Source organism: Jaculus jaculus, chromosome 1, assembly GCF_020740685.1.
Source record: "Jaculus jaculus isolate mJacJac1 chromosome 1, mJacJac1.mat.Y.cur, whole genome shotgun sequence".
Taxonomy (NCBI): domain Eukaryota; kingdom Metazoa; phylum Chordata; class Mammalia; order Rodentia; family Dipodidae; genus Jaculus; species Jaculus jaculus.
In genome coordinates this window covers 117,914,165-117,934,405 of record NC_059102.1, presented here as the reverse complement: position 1 = coordinate 117,934,405, position 20,241 = coordinate 117,914,165, and the positions used below count along the sequence as shown (strand labels likewise).

At 45.9% G+C, this 20,241-nt stretch overlaps 1 protein-coding gene across 5 annotated transcripts in view; it reads right to left on the bottom strand.

Annotated features, from left to right (window-relative positions):
- Positions 1–20,241, bottom strand: part of Znf462 (zinc finger protein 462) — a 195,882-nt gene that overhangs the window by 99,085 nt on the left and 76,556 nt on the right. For 4 of the 5 annotated variants that reach the window (XM_045136361.1, XM_045136359.1, XM_004656983.3 and 1 more), the window contains exons 3-7: positions 13,911–19,510; positions 13,028–13,180; positions 10,959–11,062; positions 6,426–6,544; positions 1,706–1,897 (exon numbers count right to left, since the gene is read on the bottom strand). In XM_045136361.1, the coding sequence (XP_044992296.1) occupies positions 1,706–1,897; positions 6,426–6,544; positions 10,959–11,062; positions 13,028–13,180; positions 13,911–19,510 (6,168 nt within the window). The remainder of the gene's footprint in view (positions 1–1,705; positions 1,898–6,425; positions 6,545–10,958; positions 11,063–13,027; positions 13,181–13,910; positions 19,511–20,241) is intronic. The other variant, XM_045136374.1, reaches the window with a different exon arrangement.

Below are 20,241 nucleotides of genomic sequence, written 5' to 3'. Positions count from 1 at the left end.
TTTGTACCCAGGCAAGCTGTCAACAAGAACAGGCTCAGGAAGTCCATGAAACCCAACTCGTTTCAGCCTATGCAGAAAAGGATGACCCATGAAGCGGGTGGCCTGTAGGTCTGGTGGTCCTATGACACACTTTGCAAGGAGAGGGACAAAGGAAAAAGAACATATGACAATCAGAGAAATGTCCCAGGACAAACCTTTGCTGGGAATAGCAGTTGGATGGTTCAATTTCACCCTCAGGCGACTTCACAATTTGGGTCAAATTAGATTTTGCCCTGTGGTTGCGATGTCCCATCTTCCATCACATGGACACAGTGCAATGCAGGCACGTTCCTTTACTCCTTCACCTAGCTCTCATTTTTATATCTACTATGGCAGATATGGCTCAGAGATACAACAGAAGGGATTTGAGTGTGCAAGGGGGCACAAAAAGCAGCTCCAAGCTCCCCTACACTACACACACATTGCACAGACAACACTCGCCCTTTCCTCATGCAGATATCTGGATGAGGTGAAAGGTCAGTTATGGTCCGTGTCGTGATCAGATCAAGACAACAAGCAAAGCATGTGCCACGCAAGCACGTGGCCTGACTTCACACCACCAGTACCCACATACATGCTGAGCAGGTGCACTGGCCTTCCCATGACCGCCATGCCAGGGAGGTGGAGACAGGGGATCCCTGACCAGAGAGCTCTGAGTTCAAATGACAGACCCCCACCTCAATAAATACAGTGGACAGTGATCGAGAAAGACACCCAAATATCAACCTCTGGCCTTACACTCACAGGCACACACATGCACCCATGCACACAGGAATACCTATACACTCATACATGTATGGCACACAAACATACACAAGCAGAAAGAGGGAAAAAGTGAACACAGTAAGTTCCCCACTCACTCACAATGACATGCTTGCTGGCTCTAAGACCGGACATGCCATCTCTCCAGTAAGCTTTGATCACACTGCCAGAGGAGAGATGAGCAGAGCTGCCCATGGCCTACTGTCTTTTGATGTCCATTTCCTTTTTGCCTATGTCTTTTGAAGCTGCCGAAGTGAGCAATTTTGAATCTACTTCCCAACTACTTCCTAACATATCGCGTGACCTGCTCAGACACACATGCTTACTCACTCTTCCTCCTACTCTAAATTTTGTGTAACTGACTCACGTAATACACTTCATAGGACATTTTGTTACAAGACAAGATGTAAATAAAAACAACCAAACAGAAATTTGTTAGAACCCACCACAGAAGAATCCAGGATCTTGGATCCAACCTATATTACTCAGTCCACAGGACATGCTCACTTGGTACCCACGGATGTTTATGCCAGGGCACCACATAGATGCTGAAGTTCACACCCCTTCCATCTTAGACATCTGTCTGGTGTGTCCAACCTTTTGACAACACAATACAACATTTAAGAACCATGCAAGTGACTCGCAAAAAAGAAAGGAAGAAGAATCCGCTCATACTGTTTTCATTATCTTATAATCTTGTGTTGGGCAGTGTTCACAGCTATCCTCAGTGACGTGTGACTCTTGGGTAGCAGGTTGGACACACCTGAGTCTAGTCTGTCTCAAGCTTTTCAAGTTTCCTCCTTCGCTTGAACTATTTGATTTCCTCTAGAAAGACTGACTGGCAATCAATCCCAGCTCACCCCAGTCCGAAGCAACTTATTCTGGCATAGGCGCCCATTCTTACCATTGGAGTCTTCTACTTCTTCGGCTGCAGTAGCCTTTTGGGAGGTGTGGTGGGCATGTGAGGAGAGGAGACTGACTATCCGTGGCCGGGGGAGGGTCAGGGCTTTTCCGTGCACCTTGAGGGAGTGTTCCTTCAACTGGCTGATTGTCATGGTGGAGAATGAGCACCAAGAACACTTGTAGGCATGTTCACCTGCAAGGAGATAGTAAGGGACAGAACAAAGGTAGAGGGGACAAGGTGGTGGAAAGAAAACAAGACAGTTAGCTCACTCACTCTGCAGATGTGCTTCTCAAGCTTCATGGTCTAGAACTCCTCCCAGGCCATCCTCACAACCTCAAGGTTCTTAGGGATGAAGCTTCTGTAAGTCCCAAGATCAAGCCACCTCACCTGGTCCCTGTTCATCTCTCATTCTAGCTGTAGAGGTGAGGCTTCAGGAAAATTACCACCCAGAAGTCCATGTCATCTCCATCAGTAATGGTTCCTAATCACTATTCTTCCCTTCTCCACATCAACAGTTACCATGTCAGGTTTCATCCAACCACAGAAAATAATACACTTAATTCTAGGAATGGTGGCTTATAACTATAACTTAGCACTTGAGACTGAGGCAGGAATACTACAAGTTTGTGGCCAGCTTGGGATACAATACCAAGACCTTATCTCAAAAATCAATAAGGGAGGGAGGGTGAGAGGGAAAAGAAGGAGGAAGGAAGAGGTGGAGGGAAAGAGGAGAAGAACAGGGATAGAGGGATGGAGAGAAGGAGGAAGGAATGTGTCCTTAAAGAAAACTTTGATTAGAAATTTATATTATTTTGGGGCTGGAGAGATGGCTTAGAGGCTAAAGCTCTTATGAAGCATAAGAACACAGGTTCAATTCCCAGATGCACAAGGTGGCCATATGTCTGGAGTTTGTTTACAGTGGCTGGAGGCCCTGGTGTGCCCATATTGTCTTTCTCTCTCTCAAATCATTAAATAGCTTTAAATGAAATTTATATTACTTTTATTTGAAAAGGTATGACATACTCTAAACTTCTAAATATAAAAAAAAGGTAAATGTGAACATATTCTCATGATGAACTATCATTAAAATAAATTATTGAAGACAGTAATAACAGAAAATTAAGCATGAATACAAAGGCAAAATATGTTTTACATGACATTATAATCACAACTGTTCAAAGTAATTACAGTTAAAATAGTTGAAAGGAAATATCAAATGCTAACAACTAGTCTTTAGATAATATCATTATGAATGACTAAGCATATTTCTTTTCTTTTCAAAGTTTCTCTAATAAGCATATAGTTTGAAACTTATTTCTTCTGGAGATACATCTTGTTATGTTGCCCAAGTAGGGCTAGAACTAGTGGACTCTTTCTGCCTCAGTTTCCTGAGTACTGGAACTACAAAAGTAAATTCTGTCTCTCCTGGTCCCATAAAGTTAGTTTAAGGTCAAATTTAAAACCAGAAAACAGAAATCAAGCCAGGCATAGTAGTGCATGCATTTAATCCCAGCACTGGGGAGCAGAGGTAGGAGGATTGCCATGAGTTTGAGTCTACCCTGACACTACATGGTGAATTCCATGTCAGCCTGAGCTAGAGTGAGACACTATCTGGAAAAACTAAACAAAAAAAGAGATATAAACAGGATCTTTTTGGGGCACAGCTGATGTCCACAGATTAAAGGAGTAAGAAACAGGAATAGGAGGGTGAGCATCCTTGTTTCTTTTCTTTAAATTTCCTTACTTTCACGTGTGAGAGTGCACACATCAGGGTCTCTTGCCACTGCAAACTAATGCCCAGCTTGACATGGGTACCTAAGGAATTGAACCCAGGCCAACAGGCTCTGCTGAGCCACCTTCCAGCTTCCCCATACCCTTGTAGTAAGCCAGTAAGACTGTTACTTCACAACTGCAATGAAACCTTCTTCCCTCCACTGTAGTCAACAGTGTTACCCTATCATAACAGACAGAATACTACACATCATAGTACATAATACTTTTCTTTGAGATTCAAGTTTGGGTGCATGAACTTTGTTTGGCAGCTGTTAGTGTGTCCCACAGCCTAAAAGCAAATTCAAGTCCAGATGGTTTGGTTGAGTGCCACTACTGCTTAGCCCTTAAAATATGGATGGCATATGCTTATAAGTCTAGAATTTGAGATGCTAATACAGCAGGACTGTTGTGAATTTGAGGTCAGACTAGGCGGAGTTCAAGGCCAGCCAGAACTACATAGCAAGACACTGTCTCAAGATACAAACAAACAAACAAATTGATATGATATTATATGACAAAATCATCTGCCTGGAATGGACAAGATGAAGCAAGAGAGAATTTTATAAAATGCACTAACTTTCTCAAAGGTTCCTCAGTGACTCAGAGCCATGTCACGAAGACCAAGCTCCTAACATGTACTGACAGCAGAATTACATTGCTCTTGCTCTCTTTATAGATACTTCCTCCTGGCCAGCTATTGAGCACAAGGAAGAGGCTGAGCCAGATCCAGGAACACACACTTCGCTTACTGCCCTAGAATCAGCATGTTGAAAGTCCTTCACATGGGCCAAGACATTCACCCAGGTCCCAACTGGTAAAGGTGCTTTTCACAAGGCTAAGTCTAATGGGAAAAGCTCAGCAAGATGCTATCCCAGCTGAATCATTCACAATAGACACACTGGACAGGAGTGCACTAACCACTGAAGAGTGCACTAACCACTGAAGCCAGTAGCTCCATGTACTTCAGGAGAAGTTTCCTAAACACAGTAACAGGTAAGAAGCCCATGGAGCTAATCTCCATGGCCCATCTTTGACCCTCCCTCAGTGGGCAGCTAGGAGGCTTGGCTAGTTTCACTGTGATCAGCCAATTCAACAGGCCCAAAACTCAGCAAACAAAACAAGCCATAGTCCTCTTTACACAGGAGTGGATGGCAAAAACGAAAGGCCTAAGTACTAGGCAGTATTTCTAGCACTGTACAGTGTTGTAAAGGGTTATACAAGGCACAGGGAGTTACAGGGTGCTCACCCTTTAGGAACATCATAAAGATGAGACAACGCCTGCAGCTTGCTTAATGCAGAGCCTGTGTAGGGAAGCGAGCTTTAAGAGGTGAGCACAATTGAGTGACAGAGATCAGCCAGCTCCTAGATACAAGTGACTCATGGGAAATTTTCTAAGGGCAACTGTTGAGAAATCTCACATTTTCTGAACTTTCTTTAGGACTATGCTATACTTCAGCTGTAGTGAATAAAGCAGTTCTCTGCAATTTTATTGACAAAGCTAATTCAGAAACTTGTTTAAAAAACAAACCAGTTTGTGAAAAGATAAAAAATTAAATTAAATCAAATTATAAAAAAAAAAAACAGAGCCAAGTGTGGTGGCATAAACCTTTAATCCCAGCACTTGGGAGGCTGAGGTTGGAGGACTGTCATGAGTTCAAGGCTACCTTGAGACTACAGAGTGAATTCCAGGTCAGCCTGGACTAGAATGAGACCCTACCTCGGGGAAAAAAAAAAAAAACAGAAATGAAGGAGATGGCTCAGCAGACAAAGTGCTTGCTATGCAAGCATAAAGACCAGAGTTCAGACCCCTGGCACCTATATAAATGCCCAATGGAGGTAGCAGCCCACCTCTAGCACGTGGGTGTCATAAACAGGGGATCTTTGGCGCAGGCTGGCTAACTAGTCTAGCTGAATCTTGAGCTCTGGGTTCAACTGACAGACTCTGCCTCAGGAAATAAAGTGGAGTGCAATCCTGCGATCAAGGAAGACACGATGTCAACCTCCATGTGCATGCAGCACGTACGTGAACACGTGTGCCCACATGCATATGATTACGCATATGCACAAGAGTAAACACATCACAATGATCATACATACACGAGTATACACACCACACATAAGTGCACAAGAAAAAAAAAGGTTATTTCTAAGCTGTTGGTAGCATGAATCAAACATCAACTGGCAATTATTTGGGCTTCAGGTAATTTAAGTTTCTCCTCTGTTGCTTTTCAGCTTTCTTTAGAAAGATAGAAACAGGCTGGCATGGTGGCACGTGCCTTTTATCCCAGCACTTAAGAGGCTAAAGTAGGAGGATCGCTGTGAGTTTGAGGCCACCCTGAGACTACATAGTGAATTTGAGGTCACTCGAATTTATTTTGAAAAAACACAGCAAAAGAGAAAAAAAAAGATAGAAATTATGGTTGGAGAGATGGCTTAGCAGTCAAGGAGCTTGCCTGCAAAGCCTAAGGACCCAGGTTTGGTTCCCAGAATCCAGGTAACACAGATGCTCAAGGCGGCACATGTGTCTGGAGTTCTTTGCATGGCTAGAGATCCTGGCGCACCCATTTATTGCTTTCTATCTTTCTCTTTCTCCCCTCCTTCTCAAATAAATAAATAAACCAAAACAAAAAAAAAATTTTTTTTTTTTTTGGTTTTTTGAGGAAGGGTCTTACTGTGGTCCAGGCTGACCTGGAATTACCTATGTAGTCTCAGCCTGGCCTCAAACTCCCAGCGATCCTCCTACCCCTGCCTCCTGAGTGCTGGGATTAAAGGCGTGCACCAGCACGCCCGGCTCCTCAAAAAAAAAAAAAAAAAAATTTAAGGTAAAAATAAAGCTGAACTCATGCTAATATGTGCGCAAGAGACTGAAGCTTTCAGTCAACAAAGATCAGGAGATGGTAAACATGGAGTGTGTCTCGGAAGTCATGCACCATGAATAGCAACTCACCGGCATGAGCTTTGAGAATGTGAGTCTTCAGCCGACTGTTGTAGGAGGACTTGAAGGAGCAGAGCTTGCATCGGAACGGTTTGTGGTGTCCATGGTGGGTCTGCATATGGCGGTCCAAACTTGATATTGTAGAGAAGGAAAGGAAACAGCAAGATTAACACCAAAATGCAGCATTTTCTGACTGCCCTCTTCCAAGCATCCTGCTTCTAGGTTGTTCAGTCTTTTTTTCAAATTTTCATATTACTTACTTATTTGAGGGAAACACACACACACACACACTCACACTCTATGGTCACACCAGAGCCTCTTCTTGCTGCAGATGAACTTCAGCCACATGCACCACTTTGTGCATCTGGCTTTACATGGGTACTAGGGAACTGAACCCAGGTCAACAGGCTTTCCAAGAAAATGCTTTTAACTGCTGAGCCATCTCCCCAACCCATCATTTATTTTCAAATGGTAGCCTCAGTATATTAAGAAATAAACAGGCCAGGGTTGTGAGACCGAATCTAAATGGAGAAGAATCTGAAGGAAGAGAACAAGGAATCTTTCTGGAAACTGGAGTGGGTGACCCAAACCTATAATCCTGACATTTGGGAGGAGGAAGAAAAGGAGTTCAAAGCCAGCCTTGCTACAAATCAAGTTCAAGGACAGCTTAGATTACATAAGGACTCTTGAGATTGTCTCATAAACACACACAAAAAAGTTTTTTTCTTTTTTTTGGATTGAGAGGTATGGTATGTGGCTAGCAGAGAAGATCTTTGTGTTCTCTTCTAAAAGGACTAATAGTGGGAGAATAAATCCAAAAACAGAAGGCACATACATACAACTTATGTTTCCTGCACAAGTGGTGACAGTATCTAACTTAACCTGAGAAAATGAGACAGACAGAGACAGAGACTGGAAATTGAACAATTTTAGCATTTTAAAGGCCTTTCCTTTCAGTAAATTGCAATTCTGCCTACATTAGGAACACTAGACAAAGGAGAGTTCAATGTGCTTGACCTGCTTGCAGTAGGCTGTCTTGTTCCCAGGATCTACACTAATAAGCCTAGTGCACGTGTATTCAAATGAATCACATGTTCAAGAGGCTGACCTCCCTTTGTAGAAAAACACAACCACATTTGCTGTATAACAGTCTTCCAGAGGAATTTATGAGGACATTATTTAATTAGAATGAACCCCTAGATCTTCATAATAATTATTAATCTGAAAAATAATAAATCTACCCAACAAGGTATGGGAAGTTCTAATTTGAACAGTACCCCAGAGATCTACATTCTGTTCTCAATGACTCACGTGGGACTGCTTCTGCTCACCATCCTAATGTGTAATGTTTTCCCAGCTCCAGAGCTGCACTTCTAATCGCCTCTGGACATCTCCCTGTGGATGTCCTTTAGCTATCTGAAACTCAGTCTACACTACACAAACCCAGCACTTCATGACACTACCCCTTCTCCCTGTCAACAACCAGAGTAAAAATGACAGGCTATGCTGACTTTACCCAATTTTGCTATGTCATACAGATCCATTCCTGCAACCACTACCCAACCCCTCCCCAGCCTCCCACCCCCCGGTTTTTCGAGGTAGGGTCTTCCTCTAGCCCAGGTTGACCTGGAATTCAATATGCAGTCCCAGGGTGGCCTGAAATTCACAGTAATTCTCCTACCTCTGCCTCCCTGTGTGGTGGGATTAAAGGAATGTGCCACCATGCCTGGCTAACTACCCAGCTTCTTAAATCCGCTATTGCTACTGCATCTAAACGAATCGTGCCCCTCCACCCTTTCCACAGTTTTCAAAGTAGAAGAATCCCAGGCACTATTTCTAAGCCTGGTGGACTCAGGCAAGTTACCTCATCTCTCTAGGCCTCACGTTTCTCAGCTATATAATACAGACAATTGGACCATACTTCATGGAGCTATTTCATAAACAGAGGTAATATTTGAAGACATATATAATGCCTGGCATATTGTGAGATGCAATGAGTATTAACAATTATAACTATGTCACTCATTCCAGACTCTTCCTTTTTCTAGCAACAAAAATATAAATGACTGAACCTATGTATAAATTATGGAACTACAGAACTGGGCATGGTTGGTGCATGCCTTAATCTCAGCACTCAGTAGGCAGAGGTGGGAGGATCTGCATGAGTTCGAGGTCATCCTGAGACTACACAGTGAATTCCAGGTCAGCCTCAGAGAGAGTGAGACCCTACACTGAAAAACCAAAAAATAAAAATAAAAAATTATGGAACTACAGAGTGAGTTCCAGGTCACCTCTACCTCAAAGAAAAGAAGACTCCAAATATGATCATTATTCAAGTACCCAGACTTATCTTCCAGGATTCCTTTACCAGTCCTTAAGTATTGCTCAGACTAAGCCACCAGCTAAGTCTCTGTGAGACTCAGACCCTTTGCACGTCACATCCTCCTCACCTTGAACACTCTTCCTTTCCTTCACATGTTATCAGCTTTCCAAATCATTCAGCTCCCACCTTTCTGCTTAAAGATTCCACGCAAATGCTCCACGTGCCATCAAACCTTTCTAACTCTTCCAAAGTGGATTTGTTGAATTCTGCAGCAATTTATTTATTTTGTTAGTTTGGTTTGGCTTGGTTTCATTTGGCTTTTTCAAGGCAGGATCTCACTGTAGCCTAGGTTGACCTAGAACTCACTATGCAGTCCCAGGCTGGCCTCGAACTCATGACAATCCTCCTATCTCTGCCTCCCAAGTGCTGGGATTAAAGGCATGTGTGATGATACTGAGTTTAAATGTATTTAAAGACATGCATCTCATTTTTTCAAGTTATTTATTGGCTTTATAACCCAATAACCCAACCTTAAACCCTAAATTCCCCTACATCACAGACTGGACCCTGCTCATCCTTATCTCCCCCAGTGCATGGGGATAACACAGGCTATATTCCTTTATACAAAATTATTTACAAAGGTTCCATGCATGCAATGCAACATGACTCAATACTTGATGAATTGAGAGAATGACACAAGTTTCACATCAATATGGATCTGATGACAGAGATTAGATACAAGATGGTAAGAATAAAGTGGGTGAAAGAAAAAAAAGTATGAGACCTATAGACTTTAAGAATAAAGTGTGTAAAAAACAAATAAATAAATAAAGCATGAGACCTATCCCACAATCCATGGAAACGCTGCCTCCTCCTGCTTTCAACAGCTCCAGCAGGTATTGGACCTCTCTGAAGACGGACAATCTTCAATTATCATACAAACACACAGTGTGTCTGTCTTATGGTCATTCATCTTCGTCCAGATGTTAGAGTGCATTGCTGAATAGATTATCATACAAACACAGCGTGTCCGTCTTATGGTCAGTCATCGTCATCTTCATCCAGATGTTAGAGTGCATTGCTAAATAGATAACTAAAGGTTGCTTCTTCTCAGAACCCTTTTTTCTATTCAATTCACAAAGCCTTGCATACCTATCCCAGTTCACACGTCCAAAACTGATATGCGTGACAGATGTTTTGGTTTCTCAACCTCCCTGTGTTTCCAGCAACTCTTTAGCATCCATAAACCTCTTCTCTTTTAAGGGCTTTTAAAAATATTTTAATTCATTTGCAAGTAGAGAGAGATAGATAGAGAGAGAGAAATGTGTGAATGGGTGCACCAGGGCCTCCAGCCTCTACAAACAATTCCAGATACATGCACCGCTTTGCATCTTTCTTCACGTGGGTACTGGGGAATCAAACTCTGGTCATTAGGCTTTATAGGCAAGCACCTTAACCATGAAACCGTCTCTTCAGCCCTCATGGGCTTTTGTCTGGGGCGATGGCACTCTGTTTAAAGGTGCTACCTTGCAAAGAATGCTGGCCTGGGTTCAATTTCCCAGCCACCCACATAAAGCCAGACAGGTGTTTATTTGCAGCACCAAGAGAGACCTTAGTATGTATGCATTTGCCCCCACACAAAAACATACAAATAAATTTAAAAAATGGGCTGAGCATGGTGGCACACACCTTTAATTCCAGCACTTGGGAGGCAGAGGTAAGAGGATCACAGTGAGTTTGAGGCAACACTGAGTCTACACAGGCTGAGCTAAAGTGAGACCCTACCTTGAAAAAACAAAACAAAACAAAACAAAAGCCCTTTAGCAATAATTCTTTGATTATATAGTTTAGTAATGTCCTAATTTTATGTTGTGAGCAACTCAGTTTTCCAAATGGACTTAACTTCTTTAGATGATGGTTAAGTTTCATATACATGTTTGGCAGATCTAAAAGTTCCTAAATCCCAGAATCTGCATGTTCCCTTGGGTAAATCATAAGCAAGTCTCAGTTTTGAAATTCCTGCATTTGCCACATCTAATGTCATCCAGTCACTCCTGTTCTTAGCACCAATTTACAGACGACACAAGTGAGGGTCAAAACAGCATTAGGTGGGAACCATGAGTAGAACCTTCCGACTCAGCCAAGCCTCTCCTGCTATATCTTAGTTGCCTTCTACTAAGACATCTCCTTTTACCAACTAGAGATCACCCATCAGTACTTACTTGTGCCTGAAAGCAGAAACAAAGGAGCAATACTGGCAGCTGTACTTGTCCTCTCGGGTAAACATGGCCAGGGCCAGGTGGCTCCTCTCATGAGAACGCAGCCCCTGCATGGACATCAGGACTCTGTCACATTGACTGCAATGGTATCCCCCCGGCCGGGTTTCATCCTCCAACATTCCATCAAGCAAGCAGTGTCCACCATCCACCCGGCCCACCAGGGTGCCACTGGCGTCTCTGGCTGCTTCCAATCCATCCAGGAACAAGTGGGAAGGGTCTTCAGCCTCCTGCTAAGAGAACCACACACACACACATGCCCCACCAACAAAATAAATATCCATTGTTCTTGCCCAGCTTTCCTTTTCTCCCTTCATTCTCCCAAGCTCATCAGCATTGCCTGTCCACGCTTCCTCCTCCACCTCTCCGGCTCCCCCTGGAGGAAAGGGCAAGCCAGAGTGCCATTCTTCATGCCCTGGCAGCGATCATAGGGCAACATATCCACAGATAAAGTGCCATATGATGGGCTCTCCCAGTCTGCAGATAGTTCACGATTCAACCATCTTAGAAAAATCAAACTGTGATCTCCTCTAAGCTGAAACCAAGTGGGGTTAGGATTACAGCTCAAAGAAAAGGAAGGAAGGAACAGAGGAAAGGGAGAAGAGGAGAAAAGCACAGCTTGCCCTAGGAGCCTGGGGTCATGGCCTGGAAACGAAGCAGAGAAAACGACCCCGGCTCTGTGTCTACCTTGTGGATGTTATTACTCAACCGACGTTTCTATATAATTTATCCCCAAAGTTAATTAAGGAGCAGCCTAGTCTTAAACCACCATTTTTTTTTGAGATAGCCTCTTGGATTACTGATTCTTCTACATGATTCCAGACATCAAGGCTGGGCCACACTGCAGTGGGGTGCAGAAGCTACTTCTTTTGTGCCTTGGCTGTCACTGTTCTGTCCAAAGACAGAGGCTTCAGAGTTCAATGAAGAAACTGTACCTTAACATTAATAGGATGAAAAGATCAAGAACGCAGATAATAAAAATATTGCCCATATATCCAGACTGAATTAACTTGGGTGTTAAAGAATGGTGGGTCTCGGGAGATGGCTCAACTGAAAAAGTGCTTGTCCTACAAGCATAAGTAACTGGGTTCAGATCCCCAGCACTCATGCATACAAGCTGGGGGGGGGGGTGGAGTGCTCCTGCAGTCCTACCACTGGGGAGACAGAGAAGACAGAAGAATCCCTGCAATAAGGTAGAAAATGATTGAGTGAAACACCTGACATGGATACCTGGCCTTCATTTGTATACACACACACATACTCACCCCTGCATACATGTGTACACTCACACACAAATATGCATACACATGCACATATACCACATACACAATGCAAAAATCAAAAGTTAAGTGCTTAGCAGTATTCTGGAAAGTAAGAATGGAAGCTTGATTATTCAAGTGATGGCTTTTCTTTCAGTTGTGTTCAAAACAAGTATCCTAATACAGATCAGGAGGAAAGAGGAAAGATACTGGAAATGTCATATGCATAGAAGGGACAGAGCAGACAACCAGGTCAAAGGGCTCTCAGGGTCAAGTGGAACTTAAAGCTTTGAATTTCGTACTTAGTAAATGCCCCTGTAACTCCTCAGAGGACCTAGAACAGAAAGCAAAAGGCAGATTTTCCTGGACTGTCACATCTTCAGCCAGATGAAGACAGGACAAGTCAGGGAGAGGAAGGGTCAGATGATGGGAAGAGTCCCCTGGGTTTTTCCCATGGGCCCAGGCAGCTTAGAAGGACAAAGACCTATTGACACTCAGCACACAGTAAGATGACTCAGAAATCTAGGCTCCGCTGAGTCCACCAAACTGTCCCCGGCTTGGGAACCAGATCAAACCCCAACCTTTCATGAACACGTAGATGAGGAAGGTCCAACCTGCAAAGAAATCAAAACAAGCCAAAGCAATCCGAGCATGACTCCAAAGTGCCCGCATCCCCAGATGCTCTTTAAGCGACAAGTTAATAAGTAGCTCGAGTCACTCACACACAGAATGAGCATTGGACCGTCCCATCCTCACCTTCACAGCAGGGACACTGCCGTACTGCACGTGCTTCCGGAGGTGATTGCAGATGGCACGGAGCGTTGGGTGCACTTCCACGCAGAATTTGCACTTGTAGCCCACCACTTTTCTCTCCTTGATCTTTGGCACTTCCTCCAACTGACCAAAAGGCTGGTAAAACACAGTAGTAGCTATCAGTACTCCGCACTCTCCCAAAGTGACAGGCATTCATTCTTAACACTTTACTGGATATTTTAAAGATCAGCGGGTTAAAAAAAAAAACACAAAAAACCAAGGGACACAGAGGCGGATGTTTGTATACACCAACTTCGTCAGTCATGGCACGGTGCCTTCTGGACAGTGTCTGGTGAGGAGAGAAGATGTCTGTGTGGAAGTCCATCATCACTGCTACAACGTTAGCTGGCTTCCAAACTAGTTTCAACTACGCAGGAGAGACGTTGCACAGCTATGCCATCAATGAACTTCTTGATTTTAAAAAGAAAAAAAAAAATCTACTCCTTGAGATGTTAGGTTCCTGAAGCAAGCATTGAAGGATACCAAAAGACAGCCCCCAACTGCCTTAGGAAAAAAATGAGCGTTGTATAACTAGGCTTCAGATTAGGCTACTTGGCAGAAAGAAACACACAGAAACCACCCCAAACCTCCCCTGGGGCACCGTGGGAGGAGTCAGAGGGAGTGAGGGAGGGAAACAGGACCTTGGAGAGGGATGAGCATAGAATGGGGGATAATCAAGCTCGAAATGTTTAATTGACTTATTGAGCTCTCTGGCAAGCTAAGTCACTAGGAAGCCTGCAGCAGTTTGGCTGGCAACGAAGAAGTGCATGTGGGCACCAGTGATGAGAGGCCTCCTGGGGGAAGGGAAATCAAAACATATCCTTACCCTCTCTTGTTTGAAATCTGCAAAAGCACCATCTGCATATTTCTGCTTGCTCAAAAGCTGTTTCCTCCTCTCCTGACGTTTGGCACGCTTCTGGAATTCCTCATTGTGAATGTTCAAGTGTGAGGTCAGCTCGGCTGTGCTTTGCAATTTGCTATCACAGTGCTTACACTGGTAGGTGGAGTTCTGGAAGCGGGGGCCACTGCCCAGAATGACGAAGTCCCTCTTGAGGTCCCGGCTGTGGTGGTCCGTGTAATGCATACACAGCAGCTCCGCCGTGCTAAAGGACAGCTTGAAGCATTTGATGCAGCGAAACGGGAGCCACTCGATTTCCTGAGATTCGCCCTCTACCTCGGCTTTCTCGAAGCTGCCTCTCTCCTCCTCTTCCATCAATGGCGGCTTCTCATGCTCATCTGCGTACACGGCAGTGAAGTAGCCCCCCAACTTGCTGGCGTGCTGCTTCTTTGGAAACACCCCAGGGTGGCGCTTCATGTAATGCGACACGATGCCTTTCTTGCTGAACGACTGGAAGGAACACAAGGAGCACTTTTTCTTCTCCACGGCCCGCCGAAGTTCCTCACTCAGCTGAGGAGAGTCATCTTTGGGTGGGGATGGGATGATCACCTTGTTGGGCTTGTCGCTGATGGTCCTGGAGGCCGCGAGGCAGTGAGTGTAATATGCATCAATGTCGTGGCGCTTCTGGTAGTGGGCTGCCAGGCCTTTGCGGATGGGGTTGGTGTAGGCACAGAGGGCGCACTTGAAGAGGTTGTTCTTGCCCTCCGGCTGGGCCCGGACGTTGTTGTGCTTGATGCGGTAGTGCCTGGCAATGCCCTTCCTCGTGGAGCAGAAGTACTTGCAGAGCTGGCACCGGAACACCGTGTGGGAGACCAGATGCGAGGTAGAGAAGTGAGAAGTGGACATGGGCTCATCTCCTACCTCCTCCTCAGTCACAGAGACCTGGGAGGGGCTCACCTCAGTGGTCATCTCGGGCTCTAGGGAAACTGGCAGCTTCGGGGGCGATGGGGAGAAGACATCAAATTCTGGCTGATTGTGGTACTTCTCATAGTGGATCTTGAGTTTCTCCAAAGTGCCGTGCGTGTACGGACACAGTTTGCACCGGTAGGCACCGTACCCTTGCTTGAAAATCCTGCTCGTCTCCTCCACATCATTCTGGGATATGTCAGTAGACTGCTCCACGTCGTGCACAAAGTCCTCAGCAGTCACCTTAATGGCGGGGTGCCGCTTCTGGTAGTGGGTCAGGACGCCGTGAATGCGGGTGTTGATATAGGGGCAGTGCCTGCATTTATAGACAGCGCCCGGGTTGATGTCAATGTCCTGGGCAAAGTCAGCTGCCTTCACTTTCATGCCAGGGTGCTTCTTCCCGTAGTGCGTGAGGAGGCCATGCAAGTTGTTGTACTCGGACTGGCACACAGTACACTGGTACGGGGTGGAGGATATGGCGGGGTTCGCTGAAGCTAGGTGCATGGTTTTCTCAGGGGAAAGTCTTGTGTCCTCTGGACACTCGGCTTCCTGCTCTGGGAGGGGGACGGGCATAGTGTTTTCACAATTCATAGGGCCTACCAACTCTTCAGGTGCCAGGATGGGCTTCTCCACACCATCTTTCTCCTTGATGATATCCAACAACACAGACTCATCACCATTCATGGCCCAAGGGTGGAATGCTTGGTAATGATTGGTGATGTCCCATATGGAGACAGCTTCAAAAACACAGTCCCTGCATCTATATGTTTTGGCTTCAGCTGGCATGGTGAGAGAGGGAGAGGATGGGTCTGGCCCAGCCCAGAGTTTAGTGGCCATGTAAGTGTAATCAACATAATGTTCCGGATGCCTCCTTTGGTAATGTAGGAGCAAACCATTGGGCTCCGTATGGGAATAGATGCACCACTCGCAGTGGTAGCCAGCTTCTATCAAGCCATCTAAGAAGGCCCACCTCATAATGGACGTGACTGTGGCCTTCAGGGAAGGGTGGTCTTTCTTAATGTGTTTCCTCAGTGCATAGAAATAGGGGGAGGTATACGAGCACTGCCTGCACTTGAGTGCTCGGAGTTTCGTTTTGTCCCGTTCCACACCAGAAGCAGGCAGAAGCATGCAACTGTTCTGGTTTCGGTCGCAGAGGCTCCGGATGGTAGCTGTGTGCTGCCGGATCACATCTGCGTTGGCCTTGAAGTCTCGGTGCTTCTTCTGATAATGTATGAGTACACCTTTGACCGTCCGGTTCCCGTAATCGCAGTGCTGGCAAAAGAACATCTCATTCTCCACAGGAGGGCCATCTCTCTCAGAGCTGCTCCGGTTCAGCTGTTGCATGGGGGCAGAAGGCAGAGGGGAGCCTTGCAGCCCTTCAACCCCTCTCATCAATGCAGCTGTGGGAGGAGCCTGCCTGATATATTTGGCAGTGACCTTTATTTCTGGGTGTCTTTTCTGGTAGTGAACAAGCACTCCCACAACTGACCGGTTGCTGTAGGAGCAGTGTTTGCAGTAATAGAGCTCCAGACTGAGGTCTGGTGGCGGGGGCTGTGGGGGGGGTGGGGAACCCATGTTGGACATTTTGGGAGACATTGGAGCACCCACCTCAAATGATAATTGGGAAAGGGCAGCGCCCCTGTCCACAGACACCATGCGCATGGTTTTCTGGATCCTAAAGTAGGAGGCCTTTTCTTCAGGGTGTTTCTTCTGATAATGAACCAGGACAGAATGCATGTTGGGGCTTGCAAAGGAGCAAACGTCACAGTCATAAACAACAACGGTGTTGACTGCAGGGTCCTTCTGGTTTTCACATTCTGGAGTAAAGGTCTTTGCAGGGGTGTTTTTATTATACATAGCTGACATCCCACCACCACGAGCCACGGGAGTGGATGTGGCCATGTTCTTAGGAGCCGAATTCAGAATCTCCCGCAGGGTCTGGGATTCGGTGTTTAGCCCTTCTTGCTGCTCCACGACGTAACTAGAAAATATCATTGCGTTGTTGATCTTCACCGTGGGATGCATTCTTTGGTAATGTGGCATCAGGCTTCTAACATTCGGGCTCGTGTAGGAACAAAACCGACACCGGTAGATCAGGTCCGAATGGTCAAAGTTGAGTACATTCATGGCTTCTGGGTGGTGTTCACCGTAGTGCTGCTGGAGATCTTCGAAGTTGGTGTAGTCAATGTAGCATTCCAGGCACCTGTACACTGCACTGTGATCATTGGGGTCCAAGATATACCTAAAGCTAAACTTAATGTATGGGTGCATTCGCTGGTAGTGAGTGCTCACGCTCCGGGCAGACTTGTTGTTAAAGTCACAGTGTTTACAATAGTAAAGCCTTCCTGAGTCACCAAAGTCTGTATTCTCAGTACTATGCTCAGTCCCATAGAGAGGGGTCTGAGGGTTGAGCAGAGCGGTGTTGGCAACCTGATGGTCTTTCACGTTCGCCGAGGAGCCGTAATAATCCTCTTCGTCTTCAGAAAGGGTGAGCTCAATCTCAGCCCCGTTGGTGGCGTTGTAATCGTGGGCGATGCTCCTGAAGCTGGGTTCTTTCTGAGGCTCGCCGGTGTCTCTGGCCCAGATCTGTTGAGCTGAAAAGGAAGTGGGAACCTCCAAGAGGGGTTCTGCTGGCTCTTCTTCCCTGTCCAGCTCAACTTCTATCTCCACTTCGTTGTCCTCCTCTTCCTCCTCGTCGTCCTCCACGTTGATCACCGCGTCCTCCTGCTGTTTGGTCTGGTTGATTTTACTCTGCAGGTTGCTTGCAATCTCATCGATCCTAGTTCTCTTCTTCACAGGTGATAAATCGAGAGGAAAGTCATTAACAAGCTTTCTAGAGGCCTTAGCTACAAAATTGTTCTTGGAGGACAACCCAAGAATTGAGGTCTGACTTTTCTTCACAGTGTTGCTGGAAGAGGGGAGGCTGTCGGTCTCGTTTTCCAGTGGTAGGCTTGATGGCTGCCCCTCGAATTTTGGCAAGTTGTCGCAGAATGAATGCTTGTGCTGCTGATGAACTCGTAGCCCTTTCAGAGTGGTGGTGGAGTAATTACACATGGTGCACTTATAAGGGTGTAAGGGCGGCATTGGTGTGGGTGGCTGAGGCTGCTGCGTTGGTGGTGGCTGGGGCTGGGGTGGCACCTGGTGTGGCGACGGTAGCGGCGGCTGCTGCAGTGGCTGTGACGGTGGCGGGGGCAGCGGCGGCGGTAGCGGCGGAGGCTGCGGTGGCTGCTGCTGCTGCAAGGGATCCAACATGACTCCCGACTTCCTACCATTGATGCTCGAGCTGTCATAAGACAGCACACCTTCATTTAGGGAGGAAGAAAGGCTCTCACTCTGGGAATTCACAGCATCCCAATCTGATGTACCCGTGTGACACTGTTTGTGAGCCCCAAGTTTTAATGAGCTCTTACAAGTAAATGGACACTCGTCACATTTGTAGACAGCTGTCTTTCCAGATAAGTGGATGTTTTCTATGTGACGGGAGATGCTACGCCGGTGCATGGTGAGGAAAGGACAAAAGGGGCACTGGAACCTATTCATGAACCTTCTAAACGGAATCCCCTTGGTCTCCAATAATTTGTTGCCATCGGAGCCCATCAGCTGCTCTGCAGACAGGCCTGGTGTCTGGTGATCGAGAGCATTTAAGCCATTCTCACTATCTATTTCATTTAACTCTTCATCAGAACTAGAGTCATTTAGCATGCTGTTAGTGTCCAGGTCAGCAGAACTGGTCATGTCCGTCATTCCATAGTGGGATCTCTCTGTCAAGTTAACGAGGCCAGAATTATGAGGTGACTTCGGCTTCATCTGAGGGTAAGACACGGATGAAAACTTGGAAGCTGAAGAATTGGGTCTCATGATGGAGTTGCCCATGGAGCCCCTGAAGTTGGAGACATTAGTGCTGGGTAACTCCCGGCTTGCAGCATTCATGGACAGGTAGGTGGAGTTAGGTGTGGGGCTAGGGGGATTCTTGTTCTGCACTTCAGGTACATTAGTCCCTTCTTGCTGCTGCCTGAGACTGGAAAGGATCTTGACCATACTCCGGTGTTTCTTCATCATGTGATCACACCAGCGTTCTCGGCGGGGCGTCTGGTAGCTGCACCACTCACAGCAAAAGTTGCCTCTCGACTTGGTCAGAGGCTTGACCATGGATTCTAAGATGCTGCGTTCCACAACCTCTGCTGGCAGTTCCTTGCAGGGGTCCTGCAGGGACACAGGTGGGACCGTAGGATCTGGAAGAGGCGTGGGGGGAGGGGGCGGAGCTGTGGATTCCTTCAAGTTGTTTTTGTGGTACATCTTCTGGTGCTTCAGTATTCTTGCCCTCCTGGGTGACTTGTATGTGCAAAACTGGCAAGAGAAGACCTTCCCAAATCCTTCGTGCATCATGATGTTATAATTTAAGGATCCTGGAACAGGAGGTCCTGGTGAACTCCCTTCAGCTTGAGCTCCGTGGACCTTCCTAGTATGTTCTATGAGGAGGTTTTTTGACCTGAAGTAGCGTACACAGAACTTGCATTGAAAAAACTTGTTGGTTGGTTTGGGATTAGGGGCAATATGCTGACCGTAATATCCTGGACTGTGGCCATAGTAACTTCCGGTCCCCAATGCAGTTGCACTTTGACCTAAAGAGAATGTATAAGACAAGTAAGATGGGAGGCTGAGGAGATATTTCAGTCAGATTTAAAATGCTTTTCTCATAAGCATGAGAATCTAAGCGCAATCCCCAGAACCTACACAGAAATGTCAGATGTGGGGCTGGAGAGATGGGTTATCAGTTAAAGTATAGTCTCAGGATGACCTTGAGTTCACGGCAATCCTCCTACCTCTGCCTCCCAAGTGCTGGGATTAAAGGTGTGAGCCACCACACCACACCTGGCCATAAAGAAATTTTAAAAGATTGTATTGTATTTAATCCCAGCACTTGGCAAGCAGAGGTAGGAGGATAGCCATGAGTTTGAGGCCATGCTGAGACTACATAATTAATTCCAGATTAGCCTGGACCAGAGTGAGATCCTACCTTGAAAAGCCAAAAAAGAAAGAAAAGGTAGGAAAACAAAAAGAAAATTAAAAAGTCAGGCTGGGCATAGTGATGAATGCCTTTATTCCCAGCACTTGAGAGGCAGAGATAGGAGGATCCCTGTGAGTTTGAGGCCACCCTGAGACTAACTACATAGTGAATTCCAGGTCAGCCTGGGCTAGAGTGAAACCTTAACCTCAAAAAACTTAAAAAAGAAAATATAAAATTCAATCATGTAAATCGATACCATTTCAGTTATTCCTCATTAATAAACACATTCAAAAGGCCTTAACACTGAAGGTGTGCTCCTGAAGACTGTTCTCAGGGCTTCAGTGA